Below are 24,485 nucleotides of genomic sequence, written 5' to 3'. Positions count from 1 at the left end.
TAGTAATCACTATCCTCCCCTCTATGTCTACGGCATCAACTTTTTTAGCTTCCACATATGGGTGATAGCATGTGGCATTTATCTTTCTGTGCCTGGCTTATTTCGCTTAACATAATGTTCTCCAGCCTCATCCATGTTGCCTTGAATGACAGGATTCACTTTTTTATGGCTGAATAATATTCTACTGTGTACATGATGTATATACGTTTATATATACATATTTTCTTTATCCACTCATCTGTTGATGGACACTTAGGTTGATTCTTTATCTTAGCTATTGTGAACAGTGCTGCAGTAAACATGGGAGTGCAGCTATCTCTTCAACATACTGATTTCCTTTGCTTTTAATATATACTAAGTAGTGGGATTGCTGGATCATATGGTAGTTCTATTTTTAGTTTTTTGAGGAAACTCCATACTGTTTTCCATAGTGGTTGTACTAATTTATATTCCAACCAATAGTGGAATGTATAAAAGTTCCCCCCTTCTTCACATTCTTGCCAACATCTGTTTTTGTTTTTTGTTTTTTTGTCTTTGTTGATGATAGCCAGACAGCCATTCTAACTGGAATGAGATGATACCTCATTGTGATTTTGATTTGCATTTCCCTGATGATTAGTGATGTCGAGTATGTTCTCATATACTTGTTGGCCATTTATGTATTTTCAGAGATGTCTATTCAGATCATTTGCCAATTTTAAAATAGAATTATTTGGGTTTCTTTGCTATTGAGTTGAATTCCTTGTGTATTCTGGATATTAATCCTTTATGAGATGAACAGTTTCTTCTATTCTATGACAAATACTTTTTTCCCATCCTGCAGGTTGTCTATTTACTCTATTGAGTATATCCTTTGCCGTGCTGAAGCTTTTAAGTTTGTTATGATCCCATTTGTCCATTTTTGCTTTTGCTGACATTTGTGCTTTTGAGGTCTTATCCATAAAATCTTTGCCCAGACCATTGTCCTGAAGCATTTCACTTTGTTTTCTTCTAGTAGTTTCATAGTTTCAGGTATTACATTTAAGTTTTAATCCATTTTGAGTTGATTTTTATATATGGTGGGAGATAGGAGTCTAGTTTCTTCATTCTTCTACATATGGATATCCAGTTTTCCCAGTACCATTTACTGGAGAGACTGTCCTTTCCCCCGCCAATGTTATTGGCACCTTTGTTGTCAATCAGTTGGCTGTACATATGTGGATTTATTTCTGGGTTCTCTATTCTATTTCATTAGTCTATGTGTTTGATTTAATGCTAGTATGCTGTTTTGGTTGCTATAGCTTTGTAGTATATCGTGAAGTCAAATAGTGTGATTTATCTAGCTTTTTCTGTTTGTTCAGGATTGCTTTGCCAGTTTGGGCTCTTTTTTGGTTTCATACGAATTTTAGAATTGTTTTTCCTATTTCTATGAAAAATATCATTAGTATTTAATATGGATTGCATCGAATGTGTAGATTACTTTGGGTGGTATGTTATGTCTCTTTATTCTTCTTTAATGTGGAACAGTTCCTCAGCCTTTGTCTTTCATGACATTGACATTTTTGAAGAATATATTTCAGTTATTTTATAGGATGTTCTTCACTTCATGTTTGTCTCATGTTTCCTCATGATTAGATTCAAATTCAGGTTATGCATTCTCTGCCCCAAATACCACGTAAGTAGTGTCCTTCTCAGGATATCACACTTGGGAGACACATGATATAAACTGGCCCTTGGTTAGTAATATTAATTTTGATGACCTAGTCAAGATATTGTCTTGTTTCTGCACTGTATAGTTACTATTTTCCACTGTGCAACTAAGTAGAAGACACTTTAAGACCTCATCAAAGTAGACGTATCATTCGTTGACAATTCTTGCCCAAACCAGAATGCAATCTATCCAGCCCCACCACTCACTCCAAATTAAAAATTAGAATTTTAAGTACAGGCCTTCTTTTATATATTTATTTATTTATTTTTGAGACAGAGTTTTGCTCCATTGCCCAGGCTGGAGTGCAGTGGTGCAATCCTGGCTCACTGAAACCTCCGCCTCCCGGGTTCAAGTGATTCTCCTGCCTCACCCTCCAGAGTAGCTGGGATTACAGACACATGCCACCACACCCGGCTAATTTTTGTATTTTTAGTAGAGATATGGTTTCACCACGTTGGCCAGGCTGCTCTCAAACTCCTGACCTCAAGTGATCTGCCCGCCTCAGCTTCCCAAAGTGTTGGGATGACAGGCGTGAGCCACCGTGCCTGGCCCTTTTATTTACTTAATCATTAGTATAGACTCATGGATTTAATTGAACTTAATACATTATATATTATTACCATCCTTATTTATTGTGATGCTCAAATTGTCCCAGACTTGGATGATGAGAGCCCCTTTGAGCTGACTTCTGTGTCTATTCATGGATAGACTGGAATGGGAGCCATAGTTTTTTTTGTTTGAACACTTTATTACTTTCTGGCCCAAGATGTTCCGTGCTCATCTGTGCCTGGAATTAGTCATTTCTTCTGTGCCCCAAACCTGGGATTAGTCATTTCTTCAAGGACCCTGCATCCTTCTAGTGGGCAAAGGTATCTGGGAAACCAAAATCTATTAACTGATACTGTGTGCTGGTTCCAACTGAGTGTCATTACTTCTAGTTCCTTTCAACTGACAGAGCTAGGAAATCATCAGTTTATACTGATAACTCCAATTACAAATATATTAAACAACTTGGTACTGTCCCACAGGTCACTTTTTTTCTTTTCAGTCTTTTTCCCTCTTGAATGCTTCTGCTTGAAAGCTTTCTAAAAAATATTTTTTATTTTATTTTATTTATTTTTTGAGACAGAATCTCACTCTGTCTCCCAGGCTGGAGTGCAGTGGCATGATCACAGCTCACTACAGCCTTGACCTCCTGGGCTCAGACAAACCTCCCATCTCAGCCCCCTAAGTAGGTGGTACTACAGGTGTGCACCACCATTTTTCTTTTTTATCTATTATTATTATTTTGAGATAGAGCTTCGCTTTTGTTGCTCAGGCTGGAGTGCAATGGCACGATCTCAGCTTACTGCAATCTCCGCCTCCCAGGTTCAAGCGATTCTCCTGCCTCAGGCTCCCATGTAGCTGAGATTACAGGCATGCGCCACCACGTCAGGCTAATTTTGTATTTTTAGTAGAGACGGGGTTTCTCCATGTTGGTAAGGCTGGTCTCAAACTCCCGACCTCGTGATCTGCCCACCTTGGCCTCCCGAAGTGCTGGGATTACAGGCGTGAGCCACCCTGCCCGGCCCATGCTCAGCATTTTTTGTACCTTTTGTAGAGATGGGGATTCGCCATGTTGCCAGACTATTCTCAAACTCCTGGGCTCAAGCAATCTGCTTGCCTTGGCCTCCCAAAGTGCTGAGATTACAGGTATGAGCCACCGCGCCTGGCCCTAAAGGCATTTCTGTTGCTATATATTCAGGTTCATGATCTTTACTTTTATAATGTTTAACATGCTAATAATTCTATGCAGTGAAATGTTTCATTTTAGATACTGTCTTTTTCAGCTCTGAAATTTCCATTTGGCTTTTTCTTTTTATATCTTCCATTTCTCAACTCATTGTGCCTACATTTTCCTTTACGTCCTTGAGCATATTTATAAAAGATATTTTAGGCCAGGTGCAGTGGCTCACGCCTGTAATCCTAGCACTTTGGGAGGCTGAGGCAGGCGGATCATGAGGTCAGGAGTTCGAGACCAGCCTGGCTAACACGGTGAAACCCCGTCTCTACTAAAAATACAAAAAATTAGCTTGGTGTGACACCTGTAATCCCAGCTACTGGAGAGGCTGAGGCAGGAGAATCGCTTGAACCCGGAGACAGAGGTTGCAGTGAGCCGAGATAGTGCCACTGCACTCCATCCTGGGTGGCAGAGCAAGACTCTGTCTCAAAAAAAAAAAAAAAGATATTTTAAAGGATTTAGCTACTAATTCCATACTTTCTGGGTCTGTTGCAAGTGGACCAATTTTTCTTTGCTTATGGATCACATTTTTCTGCTTCTGTGCATGTTTAGTAATTTTTAATTGGATATTGAAAATTGTGAATTTTTTTTGTTGAGTGCCAGATTTTGTTGTCTTTCCTTAAAGAGAGCTGGATTTATTCTGGTAGGGAAGTATATCTTTTTTTGAAGCTTCAAATAGCTTTGTATGTTGCTCTGGATTTGTTCCATTGTTTCATTTATCTTCTTCAGGGGACTTCAATTATATGTATATTGTATTCTGTGTGGATGCCTGTTTTCCATTCCCATCACATTCTGCCTGATCCATTTTTTTTTCTTTTTTCTTTCTTTCTTTCTTTTTTTTTTTTTGTTTGAGACAGTCTCACTATGTCACCCAGGCTGGAGTGCAATGATGCCATCTAGGCTCCCGGCAACCTCTGCCTCCCAGTTTCAAGTGATCCTCCTACCTCAGCCTCCCACGTAGCTGGGATTACAGGCATGCACCACCACCTGGCTAATTTTTGTACTTTTAGTGGAGATAGGGTTTCACCATGTTGGCCAGGCTGGTCTCAAACTCCTGACCTCAAGTGATTTTCCCGCCTCAGCCTCCCAAATTGCTGGGATTACAGGTGTGAGCCACCATGCCTGGCCTGGGAGGAGACTTTAATCAGTTAAGTATTGTCTTTGAATGTATGATTCTAAGTGGTTTTTAAAATTTATTTTTACTTGCTTGTCTGACTATCCTTGCAAAGATACTGAAGTATTAGGGCGTAAAAGGGCATGATGCATGCAACCTACTCTCAAATGGTTCAGAAAAAATAATAATATGAATATAGATAAGATATATATATGTAGAGGGAATGATAAAACAGGTTTAAATTAGTAAACTTAAGTAAGGGATATAGAGAAGTTCTCTTTATTATTCTTGCAAATTTTCTGGAACTTTGCGATTCTTTCAAAATAAAAGTAAGGCAGGAGAATAGTGCCTGGAGGCAAGGAACCTAAGGTTGTTTCACACCGACTTCCTAAAACTAAATTGAAAGGAAACCCCTCCCTTTGACCTTTTCTGCCTAGCAGATGGGAAATTGGCTGTCTGTAACAAATCAGACTGATTGCTGGTAGAGTCTTCATTTGCAACTTTGTAACTTCACCCTAGCCTCTGATTGCAACCAATCAGATGTTTGCACAGGAGTGTGACCTTTGTTACTTCACTCCAGCCTCTGGTTGGCTGCTTTCTGCAACCAATCAGACTGATTGCGGGCCACCACTTCATTTACGTGAAGCGAGCATGAAGTGGCCAATGGGAAACTTCTAGGGGGTATTTGGACCCAAGAAGATTCGGTATCTGGGCCCTCAAGCCACTGCTTGGGTCCACTCCCACAGTGTGGAGTGTACTTTTGTTTTCAATAAACCCCTGCTTTCATTCTTTTGTTGCTTCATTCTTTCTTTGCTTTGCTCGGCATTTTGTCCAATTCTTTGTTCAAAACACCAGGAACCTGGACAACTTGCAGTCACGGCCCACTACCGGTGACAAAAGCTTAAAAATAGTCTATTCATGACTAAATACAGAAACCATAACTTTCCTCCTTTGATAATCATCAAATGCTTCTGTAGAACTTAATGATGAGGAACTTATGGGGAGGTGGAGCAAAGGTCATTCTTGCTAGGCTTTAGCAAAGAGACTGGTGGCATTTGCCCCCGCCCAAGAGATCTGTGGAACTTTGAACTTGAGAGAGATGATTTAGGGTATCTGGTGGAAGAAATGTCTAAGCAGCAAGGTGTTCAAGGTATGACCTGGCTTTTTCTGAAAGTGTGCAGTCATCTGTGTTCACAAAAAGGTGATCTGAAATTGGAACTTATGTTTAAAAGGGAAGTAGAGCATAAAAGTTTGGAAAACTTGCAGCCTGACCATGCCATAGAAAAGAAAAACCCATTTTCTGGGGAGAAATTCAAGCCTTCAGCTGCAGAAATTTGCATAAGTAAAGAGAAGCCAAATGTTACTAGCCAAAACAATGGGGAAAATGTCTCCAGAGCATTTTAGAGACCTTCAAGTCAGGCCCTCCCATTATAGGCCTGGAGACCTAGGAGGAAAAAATAGTTTCCTGGGTAGGATCCATGGCCCTGCTTCTCTGGTGAGAGGTCACAGTGTGCTAGCAGCCCTCACAGCCCTCGCTCGCTCTCAGCGCTTCCTCAGCCTTGGCACCCACTGGCCACGCTTGAGGAGCCCTTAAGCCCGCTGCTGCACTGTGGGAGCCCCTTTCTGGGCTGGCCAAGGCCGGAGCCGGCTCCCTCAGCTTGCGGGGAGGTGTGGAGGGAGAGGCGCAGGTGGGAACCAGGGCTGCGCGCGGTGCTTGCGGGCCAGCACGCGTTCCAGGTGGGCGTGGGCTCAGTGGGCCCCGCATTCGGAGTGGCCGGCCGGCCCCGCCGGCCTGGGCAGTGAGGGGCTTAGCACCTGGGCCAGCAGCTGCTGTGCTCAATTTCTCCCTGGGCCTTAGCTGCCTTCCTGCTGGGCAGGGCTCAGGACCTGCAGCCCGCCATGCCTGAGCCTCTCCCCCACTCCATGGGCTCCTGTGCGGCCGGAGCCTCTCCGAGGAGCGCCACCCCCTGCTCCAAGGGCGCCCAGTCCCATCAGCCACCGAAGGGCTGAGGAGTGTGGGTGCATGGTGCGGGACTGGCAGGCAGCTCCACCTGCGGCCCCAGTGCGGGATCCACTGGGTGAAGCCAGCTGGACTCCTGAGTCTGGTGGGGACTTGGAGAACCTTTATGTCTAGCTAAGGGATTGTAAATACACCAATCAGCACTCTGTATCTAGCTCAAGGTTTGTAAACACACCAATCAGCACCCTGGGTCTAGCTCAGGGTTTGTGAATGCACCAATCGACACACTCTATCTAGCTACTCTGGTGGGGACTTGGAGAACTTTTGTGTTGACACTCTGTATCTAGCTAATCTAGTGGGGACATGGAGAACTTTTGTGTCTAGCTCAGGGATTCTAAACGCACCAATCAGCACCCTGTAAAATGGACCAATCAGCTCTCTGTAAAACAGACCAATCAGCTCTCTGTAAAATCGACCAATCAGCAGGATGTGGGTGGGGCCAGATAAGGGAATAAAAGCAGGCTGCCCCAGCCAGCAGTAGCAACCTGCTCTGGTCCCGTTCCACACTGTGGAAGCTTTGTTCTTTCGCTCTTTGCAATAAATCTTGCTGCTGCTCACTCTTTGGGTCCACACTGCCTTCATGAGCTGTGACACTCACCGCGAAGATCTGCAGCTTCACTCCTGAAGCCAGCAAGACCACGACCCCACCAGGAGGAACAAACAACTCCAGACATGCCACCTTAAGAGTTGTAACACTCACTGCGAAGGTCTGCAGCTTCACTTCTGAACCAGCGAGACCACGAACCCACCAGAAGGAAGAAATTCCGAACACATCCGAATATCAGAAGGAACAAACTCCAGACACACCGCCTTTAAGAACTGTAACACACTGCGAGGATCTGCAGCTTCATTCTTGAAATCAGTGAGACCAAGAACCCACCAATTCCGGACACATCAGGACATGGTGCCCTGCATCCCAGGTGCTCCAGCTCCAGCTGTGGCTAAAAGGGGACAAGATACAGCTTGGGTCACTGCTTCGGAAGGTGCAAGCCCCAAGCCTTGGTGGCTTCCACATGGTGTTGGGCTTGTGGGTATGCAGAAGACTAGAGCTGAGCTTTGGAAGCCTCTACCTAGGTTTCAGAGGATGTATGGAAATGCATGGATGTCTATCAGAAGTCTGCTGCAGGGGCAGAGACCTCATGGAGAACTTCTACTAGGACAACACGGAGTGGAAATGTGAGGTTGTAGTTCCCACAGAGTCCCCACTGGGGCACTGCCTATTGAAGCTGTAAGAAGAGGGCTGGCCCAGTGTGGTGGCTCATGCCTGTATTCCCAGCACTTTGGGAGGCCAAGGCGGGAAGATGACGTGAGGTCAGGAGTTTGAGACCAGCCTGGCCAACATGGCAAAACCACAGCTCTACTAAAAATAGAAAAATTAGCTGGGCATGGTGGTGGGTGCCTGTAATCCCACCTACTCTGGAGGCTGAGGCAGGGAGAATTGCTTGAACCTGGAAGGTAGAGGTTGCAGTGAGCCAACATCATGCCATTGCACTCTAGCTTGGGCGACAGAGTGAGACTCCATCTCAAAAAAAAAAAAAAAAAAAAAAACAGCCACTGTCCTCCAGATCCATAGAGAAGCTGCAGGCACGCAATACCAGCCCAGGAAAGCAGCCCTAGGGGCTGTACCCTGCAGAACCACAGGGGCAGAGCTGCCCAAGGACTTGGGAGCCAACCTTTGCATCACTGTGCCCTGGATATGAGACATGGAGTCAAAGGAGATTATTTTGGAGCTTTAAGATTTAATGAGTGCCCTGCTGCGTTTTGGACTTGCATGGGGCCTGTGGAGCCCCTTTGTTTTGGCCAATTTATACGATTTGGAGCAGGAAGATTTACCCAATGCCTGTATCCCCATTACATCCTGGAAGTAACTACTTGCTTTTGATTTTACAGGCTCATAGGCAGAAGGGACTTGCTTTGTCTCAGACTTTGGACTTGCACTTTTGAGTTAATGCTGGAATGAGTTAAGACTTTGGGGGACTGTTGGGAAGGCATGATTGGTTTTGAAATGTGAAAAAGACATGAGATTTGAGAGAGGCCAGGGGTGGAATGATATGGTTTGCCTCTGTGTCCCTACCCAAATCTCATCTTGAATTGTAATCCACATGTGTCAAGGGAGGGGCCTGGTGGGAGGTGACTGGACCATGGGGGCAGTTTTCCCCATGCAGTTCTCATGATAGTGAGTGAGTTCTCACCAGATCTGATTGTTTAAAAGGGTTTGGTAGTTCCTTCCACCTCCTTCTGCCATATAAGATGTGCCTTACTTCCCCTTTGCCTTCCACCATGATTGTATGTTTCCTGAGGCCTCCCTAACCATATGGAACTGTGAGTCAGTTAAACCTCTTTTGTTTATAAGTTGCCCATTCTCAGGTAGTTTCTTTCTTTCTTTATCATTATTATTATTTTTTTTTTGAGACAAGAGTCTCACTCTGTTGCCCAGGCTGGAGTGCAGTGGCATGATCTCAGCTTACTGCAACATCTGCCTCCTAGGTTCAAGCAATTCTCCTGCCTCAACCTCCCGAGTAGTTGGGATTACAGGCACCCACCACCACGCCCGGCTAAATTTTTGTATTTCTAGTAGAGACGGGGTTTTACCATGTTGGTCAAGCTGGTCTCGAACTCCTGACCTCAGGTGATCTGCCTGCCTCGGCCTCCCAAAGTGGGTAGTTTCTTTATTGCAGTGTGAAAATGGACTAATACACAGAGAAAAGAATTAGATGACTTTAAAACACAGTATTTTGGCCATCCATTCTTAATGGGATATGTTATGTAGACAAAAAGAATGCCATCAAAGATCAAACTGCATTCAGTAATTAGTCTTATTGCTAGTAGCAACATTGGTATTGTATCATGAAACTATCGTGATTATTTTTTAGAATATAGCAGATAAGCAATTATGTAAATGTCATTAGGAAACAAAATTTTTAGTGCAGGTTGAGCATCCCTAATCCAGAAATTCAAAATCCGAAATGCTCCAAAATCTGGAACTTTTTGAGGACAATATGACACCTCAAGTGGAAGATTCTACATCTAACCTCATGTGATGAGTTGTCATCAAAACACAGGCAAAATGGTTTCATGTGCAAAATTATTGAAAATATTGTATAAAATTACTTTCAGGTTTGTGTATAAGGTGTATATGAAACATAAATGAATTTTGTGTTTAGATTTTGGTTGCATCCCCAAGATATTGCTTTACGTATGTGCAAATATTCCAAAATCTGAAAATATCTGAAACACATCTGGTTCCAAGCATTTTGGATAAAGACTGCTCAACCTGTCAAGAAAAAAAATTACAAATATAAAATCAAAGAAATTAAGTTAAAACTCTGTAATCTTACATTTGAATTGGAAATATCAGTATGAATTCAAGATTTTTTTCTCTTGAAAAAATTATCGATTTTCCAGCTCTATTAGAAAGACTTAGAAGTAATGACAGCCCAGTGGCAATGAGTACTCCTGATTATGGTTTCTGACTGCCATTTCCTACTTAAAGGAACTGAGGCTCTTTGGAGGAATGACTGATTCCATGTCAGGGGCAGGAAATGCACAAGATAAGTTTGGGCCATTTTGTGCCAGAAAGCAAGAAAACTATCAAAGATTAATGTGACCACATCTACAATACATAGGAACCAACTCAAATAATTTCTCACTGGCCAAAAGCGGGACGATTTGAGCATCAAAAAGAATAATTAATGCACTTCAAATATATGAAAATACATATATTCATGATAATTTTTTTAAAAAAGCTCATTAGAAGTTGCTAGAGCACTAACTCATTATTTTGAAAATTGATAAATGAAAAGAAACAAACGTGGACCCTATCTTTCATCTACAAACTATATTTCAGGATAACCAAAGAGTTAATGAAAAATGTTATGGTAGAATTCCAGCTAATAAATTTAGGATGATTGTTAGAATTAGAAATTCATTATTTTGCAACCTCTAATGAAATACTGGATTGAGTCACAATTAATGGATGCTAAAATAATCAGGTGATGTTTGATGAAAAACGTAATGTAGTAATCAGGCTGACACCACCTCAACCCATGAGCAATATTTCGTCATAAAATGGAAGTATCAGACATATGTGCCTCATGATGTGATGTAATAGGAAATACACGGCAACTACCACAAAGTATGCTTACCTAAAATATAGAACCTCAATCTAATAAAAATCCTAGATCTACCTATTTGCAGAAATAGGAGTAATATCACAAGGAAGTAATCAGCTAAATCTAGAATATGGGACATTCGGTAGTACAAATGGCCTAGTTTCTACAGTAAATCTATAGTATGAAGGGTGAGATGCTGGTAAAATTGAGTAAAAGGGACTTAAGACATATGACAATTTGTGATGGTATTAGGTGGGGCGGGGTGGGGGAAGAAACAACTAAGTGCAATGTATGGACTTGTTTAGATCTTGAATTGAATAAAGCAACTGTAAACAGAATCTTTGATATAATCGAAAAAAATTTAATACTTGGAGGATGATGGATAGTATTGAGATTTTTCTTAATTTTGTGTGATAATGGCATGGTGGATATGATTTTTGAAAGTTCTTATCAGATGTGCATATTGAAGTTGGGATATGCTTTATAATACTTCAGCAAAAAAAGTGGGGGACATAGTAAGGAGGAGGGTAGGGAAGAATTGTCTATCAACAAATGTTGATAATTGTTGAAGCTGATAACTGTTGAACTCATTAGGGCTGAGGTTGATTATACTATTATCTCTCTTTTTGCATATGTTTAACTTTTCCCACAAGAAAATGTTACAGGAAAAATTATTTAGCTTTCTCCAACCTGGGTTGGTATAAGTTACTGATTGTGACTATCCCAAAAGTTGGTTCAACATTAAGGTAATGTTTGCTAGGAAAAAATATTAGATCAACACGTTATTTAGTATCCCAGGTTTTTGAGCATTTATTTAAAAAATTCGCTATAATGAGAGATGATTATAAATTTTTGTTATATTTCTGAGATGATCAATTTTAACAGGATTGCTGGTAATTTTTCAATCATAAGCTGATAAAGTTTGATGACTGATAAATCGCCCCAATATATAGCAAATCTATTCAATTATTTTGTTTTCATAAGGGAACAACCTTGGTGGAAAGTACAGCTGTCTCCATGTACAAGGAGAAGCACATAGCTCACGTGTGCATCTGGCAGAACCCCCAGTACAGAGACAAGCAGGTGCTGTTTTCCAATGACACCTACTTGTGTGTGTCCTAATACTATAGTTAGAAAATGGCTCAGATTTTTGAGTTGCTTTTCCCAGAACTCAAAGATTGTCTTCCTGTTTATCTTGGTGGAATGCCTATGCTATACTTGTGATTTTTCTGTTCTCTGTAACCTATTAAAACAAGATTGTCACAGATAGGGAAACAAGAGGTCATTAGTTAACAATCAGATGTTCGATTTCTTGAGCAGAAAAGATACTCTGTTGTGTTTTTAAAAACATTTTTAAAGGAGAAATAGGGCTACTCCTTGGAAGGCAGATTCTTGTTCACTGGGCTTTCCTCAAGAGTCAACACCGTCGTTTCTAAATTCATTTCCTCCTTCAACTCTGTTCTTGTAGTTAACATAAGCTTTGCCTCTTTTAGTTCTTGTCAGTTCACAGTGGCTACTTCTTTATAGCTTAAGTAAATACTGCCAGAAGAGCAAAGGGAAGCCAAATAGGTGGTCAATTAGCTTTGTCTAAGTTGGTATGATATGGAGAGGAAAGCACTGTTACTTTAATTCATTCTTCAGTTTCTAGAACAGTTGCTTTTGATTAGGTTAGGGGCAGAAAAAACATTTGTAATAATTAATGGCTTTGAGAGACACAAGGCTTTGTTCGCCCCAGAGTATTAGTTAACCCACCTAGTGCTCCTAATCATACAATATTAAGGATTGGGAGGGACATTCATTGCCTCACTCTCTGTTTCACCTTCTGTAAAATTGGTAGAATAATAGTACCCATTTCATAGCATTGCATGATGATTAAATTGGTTAATATTTTAAAAATGCTTAGAACACAGATTGCGCACGTAATAGCAAGCACCACGTGTTTATAAGATAAATTCCTTTGTGCTGCCTTCCGTTAAAGTTTAAATAAGTAAATAAATAAATAAATACTTGCATGACATTTTGAAGTCTCTCTATAACATCTGAGTAAGTGGCGGCTGCGACAATGCTACTGGAGTTCCAGAATCGTGTTGGTGACAAGATTGTTCACCAGCATATGGTGTGGTGAAAACTCACTAATTTGGAATTAGTTCAGATTATTAAGCCTGAATAGGTGAAAATCCTGAAATCAAGGATCTTTGGAACTATTTGAAATCAGTATTTTATATTTGCCTGTTGTATTCATTAAAGTGTTGCAAGTGTTCTATTTGATGGATCAAGTATATTTAGGATATACATGTTCAATTTGTGATTTTGTATATTTAATTGGAACAAGAAAGCTAATAAAGGTTTTGATATGGACATCTATTCTTTTAAGTAAACTTCAATGAAAATATATGAGTAGAGCATATAGCAATGTAAATAATTTGTGGACACACCACAGACTGAAATAGTAAATTTAAAAGAAATTGTTGGAAGAATCAAGTGTTTGTGGAATGAGTCCTCCTAGTAAAGTTCCTGCTCTTGTGAATAATTAAGCATCATATATAATTACTATAGCAAAAGGAAGCCTAAGAAGTATTAGACTACTTGTATTTAAATTACATTTTACATAATTTATGTGTATGAAAAATGTTTTAAATGCTTATTTTCGTATGCCATGAGATAGCTCCTTTACATTTTAAGAATTTCTGAATTAATTTGCTTGGATTTTATTAGTGCAAACGGCAGAGCTAGCAATTCCTTTTTCTGTGTTCCCATTCCATCCTATTCATCCCTCTTTTAGGAAACTCTGAACTCTGGATTGTCCTTGTTTACATACCTGCCTCCTGCACTGGACTATGTGTCTCTGAGTGTAGTATGACTAATTCATTTGTTTGTCAAGGACTCTCAATACATTTGTTGAACAGCCTAATTAGTAATGTCTGCAACAGTGACATTTTACTGTATTTAATAAAGCTCTGGGAAAGTAGGATATACATAAGACAGGTCCAGGTCTAAATTCTTTACAGAAACTTAGACTTTTAGTTCGGTTTGAAATTTGAAGATGTGAGTATATTTATCTCAGTTTCCCAAAGGACAAGCTAATTGGAATTATCATCCTCTTTCACTTGATTGGATCCCCAGAATGCCATTTACGCATGCAGCAGGATTTTATAACAGTTTTAAATTCTGTATATTTGATGAAGAGATTTTATATTTTTGGATTCAAGCCTCTTTTTAAACTTCTACAATATGGTTTACAATAATTCCTTATATCCTGCTTTTGAAATACATATTGCAGCTTTTTAAGTTTGGAAGGCTATATTTCAAGGACTGAAGTTACAGTATACTCAAGTGATACACAAGCCTAGCACCGCACTTTCCACATAGAGTGTTCGATAAAGATTGTTAACCTCGAAATCACAGGCCTTTTAATTCTTAAGACAAATAGCAGCAGAAACATCTTTGGCTTATTTCTGGTAAGGTTTTTATGCTCTGTAAAACAAAGAATTGTATTCATCCGCGCAGCACAGATTCTATTAAAAATAAATGTGAGAGTCGTTAATGTAGTACTGCTCATTTACCATCAAAATTCACTTTTCAGGAATAATCCCATCAGTTTAAATTGGATATTGGAATGAGCATTGATTACATTTAACTTGGTAGCCCAAAATTTCTTCATGGGGTTTTGAACTCAGCGGGATTTCAAAGGTTTTAAAAATGAGTTTTTGATTTTTTTTGAAACCCTCAAATTTCATTACCTTTAAATTAGGTCGAAACGGGGCGCAAGAGATTGGATTAACACCATAGTAATACTTATTTTGTTCTTAACCATTTCAGGGCTTCTTGAAATAGAGGCTGTATGGTGTAATGGAAAAAACAGCCTTGGAATCTGGGAGCCTGATTCCTGGATTCAGTCCCAGTTTTGCGTGACCTTGGGCAAGTTACTTTACTTCTCTGAATTTCCGTTTCCTCCTCTGCAAAATGAGGATCGCAATAGCCACCTTGCAACCTTGACTGGAGCGAGCCTCGCACACCCCGCGCCGGCCTGGAGGAAGAGCAGCCATGATTACGCCGCCTTCGCTCCGCTACCCGCTTGCGGCTGGCGCCCTCCTCCAGCAGGTGTAGGCGCTGCCGCGCTGCCCCACGCCTTTCCGCCGCTCGCGGGCCTGCGCCTCGGCGTCCCCGAGGAGGCCGCTGCGGGCTGAGGTAGCGCACCGGCCTCTCGGCGTCCCAGTCCCGTCCCGGGCGGAGGGAAGGCGGGCGACCCACCTCCGAGGCAGAGGCCGAGGCCCGGCCCCGCCGAGTGCGGAGGAGCGCAGGCAGCCCCCGCCCCTCGGCCCTCCCCCCGGCCCTCCCGGCCCGCCCTCCGCCCCCTCCGCTCTCGCGCGCCGCCCGCCCGGGTCGCCGCGGGGCCGTGGTGTACGTGCAGAGCGCGCAGAGCGAGTGGCGCCCGCATGCCCTGCGCTCCTCCACAGCCTGGGCCGGGCCGCCCGGGACGCTGAGGCGGCGGCGGCGGCCGAGGGGGCCGGTCTTGCGCTCCCCAGGCCCGCGCGCCTGAGCCCAGGTTGCCATTCGCCGCACAGGCCGCGTTCTCTCAGCCCTCGGCGGCGATGAGGCGCTGAGGCGGCTGCCGGCGCTGCGCCGGAGCTTAGGACTCGGAAGCGGCCGGGCCGAGGGCGCGGGGTGCCGGCCTCCCTGAGGCGAGGGTAGCGGGTGCATGGCGCAGTAACGGCCCCTATCTCTCTCCCCGCTCCCCAGCCTCGGGCGAGGCCGTCCGGCCGCCACCCCTCCTGCTCGGCCGCCGCAGTCGCCGCCGCCGCCGCAGCCGCCGCCGCCATGGCCAATGACAGCGGCGGGCCCGGCGGGCCGAGCCCGAGCGAGCGAGACCGGCAGTACTGCGAGCTGTGCGGGAAGATGGAGAACCTGCTGCGCTGCAGCCGCTGCCGCAGCTCCTTCTACTGCTGCAAAGAGCATCAGCGTCAGGACTGGAAGAAGCACAAGCTAGTGTGCCAGGGCAGCGAGGGCGCCCTCGGCCACGGAGTGGGCCCGCACCAGCATTCCGGCCCCGCGCCGCCGGCTGCAGTGCCGCCGCCCAGGGCCGGGGCCCGGGAGCCCAGGAAGGCAGCGGCGCGCCGGGACAACGCCTCCGGGGACGCGGCCAAGGGAAAAGTAAAGGCCAAGCCCCCGGCCGACCCAGCGGCGGCCGCGTCGCCGTCTCGTGCGGCCGCCGGCGGCCAGGGCTCGGCGGTGGCTGCCGAAGCCGAGCCTGGGAAGGAGGAGCCGCCGGCCCGCTCATCGCTGTTCCAGGAGAAGGCGAACCTGTACCCCCCGAGCAACACGCCCGGGGATGCGCTGAGCCCCAGCGGCGGCCTGCGGCCCAACGGGCAGACGAAGCCCCTGCCGGCGCTGAAGCTGGCGCTCGAGTACATCGTGCCGTGCATGAACAAGCACGGCATCTGTGTGGTGGACGACTTCCTCGGCAAGGAGACCGGACAGCAGATCGGCGACGAGGTGCGCGCCCTGCACGACACCGGGAAGTTCACGGACGGGCAGCTGGTCAGCCAGAAGAGTGACTCGTCCAAGGACATCCGAGGCGATAAGATCACCTGGATCGAGGGCAAGGAGCCCGGCTGCGAAACCATTGGGCTGCTTATGAGCAGCATGGACGACCTGATACGCCACTGTAACGGGAAGCTGGGCAGCTACAAAATCAATGGCCGGACGAAAGTAAGTGTGTGCTGCGGGTTTGTGCTGGACAGGCCCTTCTCGGCGGGCAGCCCCTGCCTGCGACTGTAACTGCCTAGGCTGAGAAGCAGCATTCCTCTATATAGAAAGGACTCACTCCTTGTGTAGCTCCCCGTAAGGAAGACGGACAGAATTTGTAGTAGCTGTTTATCTAGTTAGTCCCTTTGTATCCACTATCCACTGTTTTCCACTTACTGCCCCTTCACAAACTTCTCCGGCTAATTGCATGGTTTTTTGACTAAACGTAGGCGCTTTAACTTTCCTATTTTCTTTTTTCCATTCCACTATTGGTCACAATTCAAACCTTAGTGGCGTTTTAGCCACCCGGTGAAGGGGTGTTAGAGTACCACCCAAAGCAAGTCCTGGTTCTGCATCTGCCTTGTGTTTGCATAAGCTGTTAAATTTCCTGTGGTGTCTGAACCACTCATCACATTTTGATTGAGAGTCAAACGCTGTGTTCAGTTAGGAATTTGCCGGCTGACCGCAAAAAGGTAAATTTAAGATAAGCATTTAGTCGAAAGACTCTGTATTCAGGAAGAGCTTGGCTACTCCCCTCCCCCTCTTATAGCTCTTATCCCTCACCCTGTTCCTACTGTTTTGAAACCCATTACAAAAAGGGGAAAGAAGTATTTCCGTTTTCAGACCTCTCAGTGTAGGTAGGCTACATTTTTAGCATAAGTTTCCTTTATTTGCTTTGTTAATATAATCCTTCTGTTGAAAACTGTTTTGTAACTTCCTGGAAAACAAAACAAAACAAAACAACAACACGGAATTGGCGCAGGAGGGCTCGTTTTATCCTCCCAATTTGGTGAGATCTTTTTGTTTTCTCTTTACTGTTGCGGTTTTCCCTCCACAGATTTCTTCTCTTCTTACCTAGTCTATTCCCTCTTTCCTCCCTCAGGATAAACAGTAGACTCTTTCGTCCTTAACCAACTCTCTTGCAGCTCTTTTTCATTTTACTTCTCAGATCTTGATCTTTTCTTTGTGGCTGCTCCCAGGCCACCCTCCTCCACCATCAGTCTCTGATTTTGTGGGTTTTGAGAGATTGACCTGGGAGAGCATCACAGTTGCATGTTCGTACACACACGCTGACTCTAACCAGTGGTTCTTCTGTATGTGTGTGTCAGATCATCTACTTTGACAGTCATTACATGTGATTCTCAGGCTGCCCGAAAGACTGAACATAGGCAGTGAGAAAGTTATAAACATGAAAATTTTGTGGGGAAAAATACAATGTGGAGTCTAATTTACCTATTGCCACTTCATTGCTGGATGAAGGCACAAGTCTTAATTTCTTGTAGTCTTAAAAAGGAACAGTTGAATAATATTAAACTGGAAGGAAAAGGGGGATCTGATGAAATTTCATCCTTGGTCTTTCACTAGATTTTCATTGATATTTTTAAGAAAGTTGTCAGGGATCACATCTGAACATTTGTCAGGGATCACATCTGAACATAAAGTCCTGAGCTCCAGAGCAGGAAAGAAATTAGTTTGAGACAATAGGGCTATGAAGACTGACCAAAGTATATAGTTGGGACATTAGCTTAAATTGGATTCTTGAAGAAGATGATGTCCCAAATCTTTCTTGATCTGCTTTCCTTAGTTAATTTAGCTTTCCAAGTTAAGCTGAGACCTCTTTTCTCTTTTGTCTTCCTGCTTTCACCTGTCCTTAGAGAAGGGACAGCAGACAGCCTGGCTCTTAGAGCAAATGCTTCTCATAGGGATGCTATTAGGAAATAGCTACCTCCTTCCTCAAGAGTTCTAGTTGTTGGGGTTTTAAGTCACGTAACTGTACATATTAGCAGGTAATAAGGGACAGGATGAAGGAGGGATGACATTTAAACTCTTTGGATTTGATCTGCTTATATTAATTTTAGGGACACAACTTCAGGATCTATAAATGATATTTAGGAATTCCTTTCATTGTACTTCTTGGCTGAAAGAGGTTTTGGTAATCGTGTTTGAACATGTAATTTATTCCTAAAAAACAAGGGTGTTTGCTTTGTGGAAATGAGAAGGCAATCAAAATAACCACCCACCGTATATTGAGCAACCACAGTGTGTTAGGCATCATATTAGGGTCAATACAGATACAATCAGAGTATTTTTTTTTTTTTTTTGGAGGCAGGGTCTTCCTTTGTTGCCCTGGCTGGAGTACAAGGGTGTAAGCATGGCTCACTGCAGGTTCCACCTCCTGGACTCAAGCTATCCTGCCATCTCAGCTTCCGAGTAGCTGGGACTGTAGGCACACACCACCATACTTGGCCAAATGAAAAAAAATTTTTTTTGTAGAGTCAGGGTCTTGCTGATCATTTGATCTCGAACTCCTAGGCTCAGGTGATCCTCCTGCCTTGTCCTCCCAAAGTACTGTGGTTACAGACTTGAGTCACCTCACCTGGCCACAATAATCTTAATTCTGTGAAGTGAGTAGTGTTATTCCTAATTTACATTTGAGGGATTTTCAGCTCAGACTTGGCAAAGGTCTGCCACTTACTATAACCCTAGCTGGTGTTCAAACTTAAGTCATTCAGATATCAAACCCATGCTCTTTTTTAACTACGCTAGTTATAGGTAGAACATTAAATGAGATGTAGATTATTTAGCACACTGCTGGAACTGCAATTTGATACATATATTTTGTTGAAAGTGGGTGAATAGCACTAGCTTTATATGTGAGTAATCATACTCTATGGTTGGGCTGTGTAAAACTTTTTATTAGGTGACTGTACAATTTTATTTCAGATAGTGGCTTAAAAGCCACTTTTGTATTTATCCACCTGAATTATGCGCCTGTCAGTATACTGTTAAGAGATGTCAGAATATGGTTTTTTTATGTGATTGCAGAGGGAGACTTCAATTCAGAATTTTATCCTTCATAACATTATAGTGATTTTAAAAGTTATATGCAGCAAATGTGTAGTATTTTTCTCATTTCAACTTTCACAGCAATAGGCAGGTGGTTGTATCCCTTTTTTTATAGATTAGAAAAGTGGGACTCAGGAAAAGTTAATTCACTTGTTGGAAATTCTGCAGCATATTAGGACTTAAATTCAGGTTTTCTGACTAAGAATCTGATGTTCTTTTTTATTTACATCATGTATATTGCATGCTCTTTATGTCAGGGCGTGGTAATCAGATGATACATGATAGTCTGTGGCCCATTCGGTGTAGGCTTTGTTTTCCCCTGAATTTCTACTTCAAACATGCTTATCTGGCCGCTGTTTATGCAACTACTTTAAAAAAGGAACCACAAGGGAAAAATGAAGTCATACAGGAGAAAAACAGAAATGTAATTGTAGCCACTGATATAACCAAGGTCCTGTTTCCACTTTCTCTGGTCTTTTTGGGATTTTTCTCCTTTTTGCCATTACCCTGCCCTTTGATCCTATGTCCTTGCTTATGCTTGTTTTCATCAAGAAGAGTCTCAATGATATCCAGTAGAAAGAAACCATGGTCTGCTGTTTTGTGAAGAGTAGTGTGCCTTGACTTGGGGGTACAGGAGGAAGAGGAATGCAGAGGAGTGAGGATCATGGGAAAATGTTGAACTTTTCTGTTGGAGTTTCTTAGCCACTATGAAGGAAAACATTTTCCCATTAAAATAGAAATACTAGAATCATATACATAACATTTTTGGAATTTAGTCCAAAACTTCATCTGTTCCATTAAAACATACATAAAGAAAAGGAGTAATAAAATAGGTTGGGACTAATAAGCAGCAGATTATATTACTAAGATTTTTCACTATTACAGTAGTTAATTAGTTAGGTCTGGCTGATCATGGCTTTTAGAGCAAAGAATAGGATGAGGAAAATGCAGCTGTTTTATTGTCACTAACAGAGATGTGGTGAACAATCCTCTTAGTTGTTAAAAACGAAACTGACCCAGGAAGAGAGCCCTCATCAGTACCAGACCATGCTGGCATCCTGATCTCAGACTTTCAGCTTCTAGAACTGTGAGAAAATAAACCTATGTTTTTTAAACCTAAATACATAAGTACACCTTTATCTACTTTTTCCATTCTCTTTGTATGCTTGGGATCCAGGATACACAAATCGAAGTTAATTGTTTAATGATTTTATAACTATGTCCGAATTTAAGTTAAAAGTGAGTTAACTCTGTATGTAGAAAGGCTGAAAATAGTACAACTGCAGTAGTTCTGTCAGCTATAAGGGACGTGTGGACTGAGAGGGTAGTCTTAATAGATTGTGATCAACTATATGTGAAAACATTTCGTATAGTGAGTTGATGTGTAGTTTACATGTAAACTAACTCCTTTAGTTCGAAAGGAATTTTATTTTACGTTAAAAGATTTTTTTAGACTGGGCTTTAGTGGCTCACGCCTATAATCCCAGCATTTTGAGGGGCTGAGGCAGGAGGATCGCTTGAGCCCAGGAGTTCAAGACCGGCTTGGGCAAATGGTGAGACCTTGTCTCTAAAAAAATTAAAAAATTAGCCAGGCATGGTGGTGCGAGCCCGTGGTCTCAGGTGGGATAATTGCTTGAGCCCAGGTGATAGAACAAAACCCTATCTCAAAAAAAAAAAAAAAAAAATTTTTTTTTTGTGTGTATGTAACTCTTTACTTATCTACTACCTAATAATCCACAAAAATACCCACAAATCCTTAATTATGTGGAGGAGGAGGAGATGATAATAGAGATCATTTTAACTTTGAAAGATAATGGATTCCGGGCCAGATGTGGTAACTCACCCCTGTAATTCCCAACACTCTGGGAGGCTGAGGTGGGACGATAGCTTGAGTCCAGGAATTCAAGACCAGCCTGGGCAACATGGCAATACCTCATCTCTATTAAAAAAAAAATTATGAAGAAAGAAAGGGGCCAGGTGCGGTGGCTCACGCCTGTTACCCAGCACTTTGGGAGGCTGAGGCGGGCGGATCACAAGGTCGAGGGATTGAGACCATCCTGGCCAACCAACATGGTGAAACCCTGTCTCTACTAAAAATGCAAAAATAAGCTGGGCGTAGTGTTGCATGCCTTTAGTCCCAGCTACTTGGGAGGCTGAGGTAGGAGAATCGCTTGAACCCGGCAGGCAGAGGTTGCAGTGAGCCGGGATTGTGCCACTGCACTCCAGCCCGGGCGACAGAGCGAGACTCCGTCTCAAAAAAAAAAAAGAAACATAATGGATTTGGTTCTGCCATTAGATCTGGGTTGGATCCTGGATCTGCTATGGTTTCTGTGTCCTTAGTCCAGTTTCTTAATTTCTTGAGTCGTCAGTTGCTCCGTTTATGAAATGGTGTTCAGTGATACCTGTGTTTTTAGCTTCTCAGGCTTGTTGTGAGGTGAACATATAATGTTTCATGTAAAGCACCTTTTAGATGGTAAAGCGCTATGCAGAACTGTTCTTAACTATTACTTCTCCCATTTAAAAAATTTGCTGTCTTTCTGATTCTTTCTTTTAAGAATTCTGTGCTTTCCCTGTCTCATTCCCCTCCGATAAACTGGAGGAAAAAGGGCTTAGAATGATCAACCATTTTTTTACCTAACCACTTTTCCTGCATTTACACATTTTTTTTTAAAAGAGAAGAAATAACATTTTTTTTTAAGAGAAAAAAGTTCCAGAGAGATTAACTTGTTCAAGGTCATAGAGCTGGTGACAAAATCAACAGACCTTTGATTCAGTTCATTCATATCTGTAACTTTATGCATATTTCTACTTAACTAATTTTGGCATATTTTATGCTTTTTTTTTTTTTTTTTTTAAAGGGCAGGGCCTAACTTGCCCAGGCTGGAGTGCAGTGGTGCAATTATGGCTCACTGCAGCCTCCAGCTCCTGGGCTCAAACAATCCTCCCACTTGAGTCTCCGTAGTAGCTGGGACTACAGGCATGTGTCACCACACCTGGATAATTTCTTAAATTTTTTTGTAGAGACGGGATCTCGTTATGTTGTCTAGGCTGGTCTAGAACTGTTGGCCTCAAATGATCCTCCTGCCTTGGTCTCCCAAGGTGCTGGCTCATGCCTGTAATCCTAGCACTTTGGGAGGCCAGGGTGGGCGGATTTGCTTGAGCCCAGGAGTTCCAGACCAGGGGGCAATGTGGTGAAACCCATCTCTAAAAACAATACAAAAATTAACCAGGCATGGTGGCACACGTCTGTAGTCCCAGCTTCTTGAGGGGCCGAGGTGGGAGGATCACTTGAGTCTGGGAGGTAGAGGTTGCAGTGAGCTGTGATTGCACCACTGCACTTCATCCAGCCTGGGTAACAGCGAGACCCTGTCTCAAAAAAAAAAAAAAAAAAAAAAAAAGCTGGGATTACAGGTATGAGCCATCGAACTGGGCCTCTGCCATTTTTGAGAATATGCTTGAACATTCGAGACTTTCTTCTCCCTTTTGCTTCTGTCATTCTACATGTTGGCTTATCCGACATTCTAGTTTAAATTTTTCTCCTACCTAATTTTCTTAAATGTTCTTTATCCATCTGTCTTTCCTCTGATACTATTTAAAGCCGTTTGCCCTGAAGTAGGCCTACCCTCTCTTGTTTCTTTAGTAGGAGCTGTCTTCCCACTCTGTGTTTCTGAGTTACAGTTTACTCCTGTTTTCCTTTCCCTTTTTTCCCCCATCAGGCTTGAAATCTTTGTTGTTCTTCCATGTTTTCTGAAGCCTGTGCCTTTCTGGTATGCCTTTGGATTGATGTTGTCAGCTTAGTTGTTTTTGTTTAATTTTTCACTTTAGGCCTTTAAAGCTACCCCAACTATTTCAGTCTCCCTTTTATTCTAGCACATTCTTGGGCAGTTTCTTTTTCTTAGATTTTACTTCTGTGCTTACATTCCACCTTCTTTTCCACTATGCCCTCGTTTCCACACTTGGAACATTGTCTGTGACTACATGATGGCATTCAGATAATTTACTAAGTCCATTTTCAGAGCTTGTCTTTGCCTTTTATTTCAGCTAAATCTCTTCTAAAAAAAATTGATATAGATGGTTAACCAAAATCTTCTCTTACAACAGTTTATTTCATGCCTTATTTCCTAGTCAAAACTCAACTTTTCTGCCACCTTTGTACTTCATAATCACATTTTTCCATAACCAATTCAGAATTAGTTTCATTTCTGAAGAGCTTGGACAGTGTCTGTTGACTTGAGATCCCCATAAAGTTTTCATGAGTTTGGAATTCTCTTTTTTCTTATTCAGTGTTCCAGGTCCCATTTCTTTACCAAAGCAAACATTTCTTTACCAAAGCAAAATACGTGTACTCTTTACCCTTTGTTATATTTTCTGAGTCCTGTTTTGATACTATTTTCACTCATTTGTTCATTCAACAAATCTTGAGTACCCTGCACATACAGGCCCTGTTCTAGGAGCTAGGGTGTCCTGAATAACAACAAAAAGCCCCCCTTCTCATGGACCTTATCTTCTAGTTGGAGGAAGTGTGGGGTGGGGAGGGGCAGTCAATAAACAGATGTACAAGTAATACATGGCATGTTAGGTGGTAAATATTAAGATGGAGAATAAGTAAGATAAGGACAGAGTGACTAGGGAGTACTCTTTTAGATAAGATTGATAAAATAAGGTGACATTTAAATAGTGACTTGAATGAAGTGGGAAATTAGTTATGTGGAAGAGGAGCATTCTCAGGAATGGTATTAAATAGCAAATACAGAGGCCCTAACTTGAAATGTGTTTGGTGTGTTCAGAAAACAGCAAGCACGGCACTTTGGGAGGTCGAGGTGGGCGGATCACTTGAGGTCAGGAGTTTGAGACCAGCCTGGCCAACATGGCGAAACCCCACCTCTACTAAAAATACAAAAATTAGCCAGGCGTGATGGCATCCGCCTGTAGTCCCAGCTACTCTGGAGGCTGAGGCAGGAGAATTACTTGAACCCAGGAGGTGGAGGTTGCAGTGAGCCAAGATCATGCCACCGCACTCCAACCTGGGCAGCAGAGTGAGACTCTGTCTCAAAAAAAGAAACAGAAAACAGCAAGGAAACCACTGTGGTTTTAGTGGAAGGAGTAAAGGATATGTGATTGATGTAGTAGGATAGGAAATGAGATCAGTTTGTGTAGGATATATTCTGGATATATTT

At 42.7% G+C, this 24,485-nt stretch overlaps 1 protein-coding gene across 3 annotated transcripts in view; it reads left to right on the top strand.

The window, feature by feature from the left end:
• The first annotated feature begins 14,672 nt into the window (after positions 1-14,672).
• EGLN1 (egl-9 family hypoxia inducible factor 1) overlaps positions 14,673-24,485 on the top strand; it is a 60,562-nt gene continuing 50,749 nt past the window's right edge. Inside the window, exon 1 of one of the 3 annotated variants that reach the window (XM_055373116.2) lies at positions 14,673-16,425. In XM_055373116.2, coding sequence (XP_055229091.1) covers positions 15,535-16,425 — 891 coding nt within the window. In that variant the 5' untranslated portion in view covers positions 14,673-15,534. The remainder of the gene's footprint in view (positions 16,426-24,485) is intronic. The other 2 variants (XM_055373111.2, XM_004028581.5) reach the window with 2 other exon arrangements.

This window comes from Gorilla gorilla, chromosome 1 (genome assembly GCF_029281585.2).
Source record: "Gorilla gorilla gorilla isolate KB3781 chromosome 1, NHGRI_mGorGor1-v2.1_pri, whole genome shotgun sequence".
In the NCBI taxonomy this organism is placed as follows: domain Eukaryota; kingdom Metazoa; phylum Chordata; class Mammalia; order Primates; family Hominidae; genus Gorilla; species Gorilla gorilla.
This window is presented reverse-complemented; position numbering and strand designations above follow the sequence as displayed.